General features: G+C 45.5%; 1 protein-coding gene across 1 annotated transcript in view; it reads right to left on the bottom strand.

The window, feature by feature from the left end:
- Positions 1-1,635: 1,635 nt before the first annotated feature.
- The window catches only part of LOC310746925 (uncharacterized protein), a 68,784-nt gene continuing 64,009 nt past the window's right edge, over positions 1,636-6,410 (bottom strand). Inside the window, exons 4-5 of the mRNA XM_083581180.1 lie at positions 4,057-4,138; positions 1,636-2,112 (exon numbers count right to left, since the gene is read on the bottom strand). Coding sequence (XP_083437306.1) covers positions 1,956-2,112; positions 4,057-4,138 — 239 coding nt within the window. The 3' untranslated portion in view covers positions 1,636-1,955. The remainder of the gene's footprint in view (positions 2,113-4,056; positions 4,139-6,410) is intronic.

Below are 6,410 nucleotides of genomic sequence, written 5' to 3'. Positions count from 1 at the left end.
TAACTTGAAGCAGTTGCTTTGGGTCCTACGCTCCAGAGCAGGAGAAAACAAGCTTGCTCCATCTCCCAGCACTTTAGATATTTGAAGATCATTTCTCTTCTCAGTCTCCTCTTTTCTAGCCTAAACATACCCAACTCCCTCAAAACAATTTCTCCTAAGCCTTGGTTTCCAGAATCTTGATCATTTTGGTTGCCCTCCTTTGCCCACTTTCCAGTTTCTTGATATCCTTCTTAAATTGCGGTGCCCAGAACTGGACACAATACTTCAGGTGGAGTTTGACCCGGGCAGAAGAGGGTGCTACTATTAGCTCCCTTGATATGGACATTGTACTTCTGTTGATGCAGCCTAGAATAGCATTAGCTTTTCTTCTTTTTCCTTTTTCTGCCATATGACCCTGTTGACTCATGTTAAGCCTGTGGTCTACTAAGACCCCTAGATCCTTTCCACATGTACCCCCGGCAAGCCAGATGCCCCCAGCTTATACAGTGGTACCTCAGGTTACATACGCTTCAGGTTACATACGCTTCAGGTTACAGACTCTGCTAACCCAGAAATCGTGCTCCGGCAGCACGGCAGCAGCGGGAGGCCCCATTAGCTAAAGTGGTGCTTCAGGTTAAGAATAGTTTCAGGTTAAGAATGGACCTCCGGAACGAATTAAGTACGGTACTTAACCCGAGGTACCACTGTACTGATGCAGCTAGTTATTTCTGCCCAAGTCAGAACCTGACATTTGTCCCTATTGAAATTCTAGCAGAGCACACAGCCCCACCCACAAACAAACTCACAAATAAGGCTCCGAACATCTCAGACAAGCAACCAGCCTTAATCCAAAAGACACAAGCTCACTCTTGTCAGCCTCCTCCGCCAATCCCTTGCAAATGCCCCTGTTTACAAGTCCTCCATCCTGCTTGGGTTTCTGACTAGTTGATGTTTCAGACACCAGAAGGATCTACTGTATTAGAGACTCTTTGCTTTCGCCTGCTGGTTGGCTGAAGTATTGAGAGCGTACTTCAAATTTGTCACTGCTGCCACCTGTTGCAGAGTTTATGTTGCAACACTCTCGCATTTTTGCATCTATGTTGGAACACGCAATCTCTCAGATTGTATCCTTGGATTAACCTCCAGCAAGGCCAAAGGACATAAACTTCCAATGGCACATCTAGCTATTGCAATTCCTTTTCTTTAATAATAATAATAATAATAATAATAATAATAATAATAATAATTTTATTATTTATATCTCGCCCATCTTGGCAGTTTACAGAATATCTAAAAACATAATAAAAACATCAAGTCTTTAAAACTTCCCTAAACAGGGCTGCTTTCAGATGTCCTCCAAAAGTCAGATAGGTGTTTATTTCCTTGACATCTGAAGGGAGGGCATTCCACAGGGAGGGTGCCACTACCAAAAAGGCCCTCTGTCCCCTACCTAGAACAAGGCTGGGGGAATCCGTAGCTTTCCAGTTGTTGTTGGACCAAAATGTATCTGTCCAAGCCAGCATGGTCAATGGTCAGGAGATGATTGGGTGAGCTGTACTTAGATACGTCAGAAGATTAAAATGAGAATGGAAAAGGCCCAATTGCCTTCTAAACCCGGCCCGTGGACAGTCCAGTAATCTGCGTGTTTTTACATGTGTAGAATGTGTTCTTTTATTTAAAATGCATTTATGGGTTATTTGTGGGGCATAGGAATTTGTTCCTATATTTTCCTTCAAAATATAATCCGGTCCCCCACAAGGTCTGAGGGACAGTGGACCGCCCCCCTGCTGAAAAAGTTTGCTGTCCCCTGCTCTTGAGGAAAGTGCTGCAGATAGTGAGCCAAGCCGTATGCTGGAATAGGCAGGGGAAGGCAGAACACTGCCCTCTTCCCTGACCCCTTCCAACCCATCTCCCTGGTCGTAAATCCCCATCTGAATATTTTAATCTCCCTGATGGCTCATTCTTCTTCAGAATCTCTATTGTTCTGCTCTCTTCTTGCCCTGAAGGGGAATGTTGTTGTAGAGACCTTCCTCCTGGTCTTCGGCCGGTTTGGCTCCGCTCTCCATCCATGATTGCGATTTTGGGGGCTGCGGCAGAGCAGGGAGCGGCAAGGCAGTAAAAGGCGTCTGAGTCCTGAAAAGGAGAAGGAAATTGAGGGACATGTTCAAAGAATGATGAGCTCCCCCAAGGATGTTGGGAGCAAATTGAGGGTTCGCTTCATCCAGTTTTGACAGCAACCAGCTGGACACTACTGGGCAACTCACAAACAGGCCACCATCCTCTTTTGCTTATCTCCAGTGCACAGCAATTCAGAGGTAGACTGCTTCTGCACAGTGAAGATCTACTTAGCTGTCATGACTAAAATGTTTTGGCAGAATATTCTTCACGAATGTACCTCTTTTCAAAAGGCATCTAAACCACATCCTGTAGCAGCCAATCCCATAGCTCAGTTTCTATTTCCTTAAATAGAAATTGGGGGGGGGGGGAGGCAGTTATTGTATTGTCAAAGGTTTCATGGAGGAAGTGATGGTTTCAATATGATAGACAGGAAGAATCTCCCAATCCCAGCCATGAATGGAGGGGAAAATAACCTCGCTAAACTATTTTATTTTATTTTTAAATGTTTTCACAGTTTCCGTCCCAGTTCTTACACAGAGAATACACACAGCAGCTCACGGCAAAGGTGAATGGCCAAGTAACTCAATGATTAATCCCCCTCTTGTGAGAAGTCCAAACTGCCATCAAAGCATCTATCTGAGGACAGAACCATGTAGCAGGAGCTGCCTGCCCTCCTGGGTCCAGAATAGACATTAGAATCATAGAATCAAAGAATTAAAGGGACCCCCCAAGAGTCATCTAGCCCAGCCTCCGGCAATCTGGAATCATGCTCTGCTCCCTTTGCCCCTTCTGCCCCCACCTTTCCCTGTCCACTGGCTCTGTCCCTGTCCCAGCCACCCCATCCCTTACAGACATCTTTCCTTCTCTCCGACATGCCAATCATTTCCCCCTTCTGATTCAGGTAGGTAGCGGTGTTGGTCTGGCGCTGTAGAAATATATATATAAAAATTAAAAAATTGTCCAGTAGCACCTTGGAGACCAACTTAGTTTGTTCTTGGTATGAGCTTTCGTGCGCATGCACACTTCTTCAGATACACTGAAACAGAAGTCACCAGACCTTTATATATAGTGAGACAAGGAGGGGTATTAGTCAGAAGGGTGGTGGGAATGGATGATTGGCTGATAGTGGTAAACAGTCGGTTTACCACACCTATCAGCCAATCACCAATTCCCACCTCCCTTCTAAGTAATATCCCTCCCCACCCTCTCACTATATATAAGGGTCTGGTGACTTCTGTTTCAGTGTATCTGAAGAAGTGTGCATGCACACGGAAGCTCATACAAAGAACAAACTTAGTTGGTCTCTAAGGTGCTACTGGACATTTTTTTTTTCATTTTTTAAAATGTATTTTCCCCTTCTTATCTGCCACCCTCAAACTTGTCCTATCAGTCCTTCTTCCTGGATAGCTCAGTTGGCTAGAGCGTGGCGCTGATTATGCCAAAGTTGCAGGTTTGATCCCCCTAAGGGGCAGCTGCATTTCCCTGCATTGCAGGGGGGTTTGACTAGATGATCCCCTGGGTCCCTTCCAATTCTACAATTCTATGAAGAATCTGTGGAAGAATCTTCTTTGCTCCTTTTTCTGCCTGGGACACACCCCGCTGCCTGTTCCTCCAGTCGCCTTTCATCCTTTTATCTCCCAGCCAACAGGACGTTGTCCCTCTCTTGACTGATAAGTCTCTCCTGCATTTCCAGGTTGCCAGGCTCTGGGTTCAAGTTTTCCTCCCCTCTGGAATGTCCTTGCATGGTCTGTGGGTGCTCTTCGCCTCTAACTATGTTCAAAACTTTAAGAACTGAACTGCTGCCTGAGCTGGCTATTTCGCTCCTCCCTTCTTCCTTGTGTGCCACGACCATTGTTATTTTGGCCGGCCACTTTTTGGAAGAAATGCTTTAAATAAATAAGAAATTATGAAGACACACACCCATCACATCAGTATTATACTAGCATTAGTTGCCATTACCTCTGAGGCTTCCTAGTGGCGCTGAACATTTCAAGGTACTCGGAATTTGCTTCTTCCCTGTTTTCCTGTTCAGATTTCAACGCTTCCAAAGTGGAAATGGAGAGAAAAAAGAGAAGAAAGATGGTGAGACAGGGCTGGTCCTGAAAATAAACCTCTTGTGGCTGGGAGTTCCACAGGACAGACACAGGCAAGGCTCCCTCCCACACCCTAACCACATCCAATATGAAGGAAGACAAAATAAATGCTTGCTTTTAACCAACACTGCTTCCATGACCACCACTCTCGTGACGCAGAGAAGAGCACCATCCCCTAATAGGAAATGACAGGAGAGGGCCACGATCCTCAGCATCACCTACCTCTCTTCCTTCTCATGCAGTAAAAAACAAGAGGCATCATCAGGATCGCCAGTGGAATCGCCAAACATGCATATAGCAGGGGTGGAGAAGAGGAATTTGGTGCCCAAACTGCAGAAAGGAAAGAAGAGGATTTGGCTGTTGGTATGAATAATTGGGGTGGGGGGGACGACGACGACTCCATTGTAGCCATTGCTGTTGAAGACACAATAACAGTAATTCACTGAAGTTAAAAACACAGTCATCATACATGCTAATATCACCATCTGTTTATAATGACTGTTTTAATATAAAATAGGATTTGTTTTGTTTTGCAAATTAAAGTACATGTGAAGACAGGCTCCAAATAGTGGGTCCGACATTCAAGAAGGCGGTTTCTGCATATTATTATTATTATTATTATTATTATTATTATTATTATTGAAATTATATGCCACCCTATACCCAGAGGTCTCAGGGTGGTTCACAGAAAAGATCACAACATACATAATCAGAATAAACACACACACACACACACACCAGAAAAGAGCCACGTTTTAAAGGGTTTGGGATGGGATGTCAAACAGATCAACCAAAGGTCTGGTTAAAAAGGAACATTTTTGCCTGGTGCCAAAAGGTGTATAATGAAGGCACCAGTCAAACTTACCTGGGGAGAGTATTCCACAGACGGGGAACCACAGCACATGCTGTAGAGAGAAGTGAGGGGAGGTAGGGCTCATCAACCTGGGAAGGGGACTCTGACCCTCAACATCTGCTGCCTTGTGGGATATCTTGGGGAGAAGGAATAGGCTCAGGAGAAAGCCCTAAGGAGTCCCTAAGGCAGTTGGATGGGGCCTTGTACTCCTCCTTCTGGCAACTCCTGCAGCCAAGCTGGTGCCAAACATCTTGCTCTGCTTTGCTTTGGACCCCATCAGCTGAGGGAATGTTCAGGGTGGCAGGAGAGGATATATTGTTTATTAATATCCTCCCTAACTTATGCTAGCAAGTTCCTTTGCTTAGCAGAGTTACATTCCCCCCTTTTACATGCACAGCAGATAGCTGGTTGCAGGCTCGTGCGAGCCTCTCGCTATTATACAATTCATTCTGTCTTCAGATTGAATTGTACGTTCCTGGTAAGTTCCCTTGAATCCCTCTTAGAAGAATAAAGACGCCACAATCTTATTCAAAGTCAATAAAAGAAGTTTACTTACATCAGTTCACAGTTGGATTCCTGAAGGCAGACTTAGTTACAAATATGTACATGTGGATCTACCCCATATGGGGGAATAATCCCAGTGCTTCTACTGGCTGAGAGCTAGCAGAGCAGTCCTAGCTAAAAGCTGGTCAAACGAAGAAGGAAGTCAAAAAAGAGAAAAGTACAGTGGTACCTCGGGTTAAGAACTTAATTCGTTCCGGAGGTCTGTTCTTAACCTGAAACTGTTCTTAAGCTGAAGCACCGCTTTAGCTAATGGGGCCTCCTGCTGCTGCTGCGCTGCTGCTGCACGATTTCTGTTCTCATCCTGAAGCAAAGTTCTTAAACCAAGGTAATATTTCTGGGTTAGCGGATCTGTAACCTGAAGCGTATGTAACATGAAGCGTATGTAACCTGAGGTACCACTGCACTTTTGTTACCTGGACAGGTTAGGTCACACCCACCTTCTATCACATGCGAAGGGAAGGATGCTCCAGCCAGGAGGACCAGGAAGTTTCGACTGGCTGAACCAAACATGCCCTCGCGTGTCTTCTCTAGCATTTCAAGGAATGTTGTACTTGACTGCCTCTCATGGATTACATCCCACAAAGCCTATGGGGGGCTTTGAACTCAAACATCAAAGGGGCGAGGGTCCCAACGCTAAAGCAGACCCCAACCCCCAACTATTGCCACCAGTTGGAAACCACTCACCTGTGAGGTACACCTTCTGACTCCACGGAGAGGCGATCCACCCCCTGCTGGTTTTTTCCTCATACCTGCAGGCAAATTCCCCGGTGTGGTTGAGCTTAGCCTTCAGGATGTTGACAGAC

Source organism: Podarcis filfolensis (assembly GCF_964270895.1).
Source record: "Podarcis filfolensis genome assembly, chromosome: 13".
NCBI lineage: Eukaryota > Metazoa > Chordata > Lepidosauria > Squamata > Lacertidae > Podarcis > Podarcis filfolensis.
The sequence above is the reverse complement of the archived record's forward strand: the minus strand, read 5'-3'. Positions and strand labels throughout refer to the sequence as shown.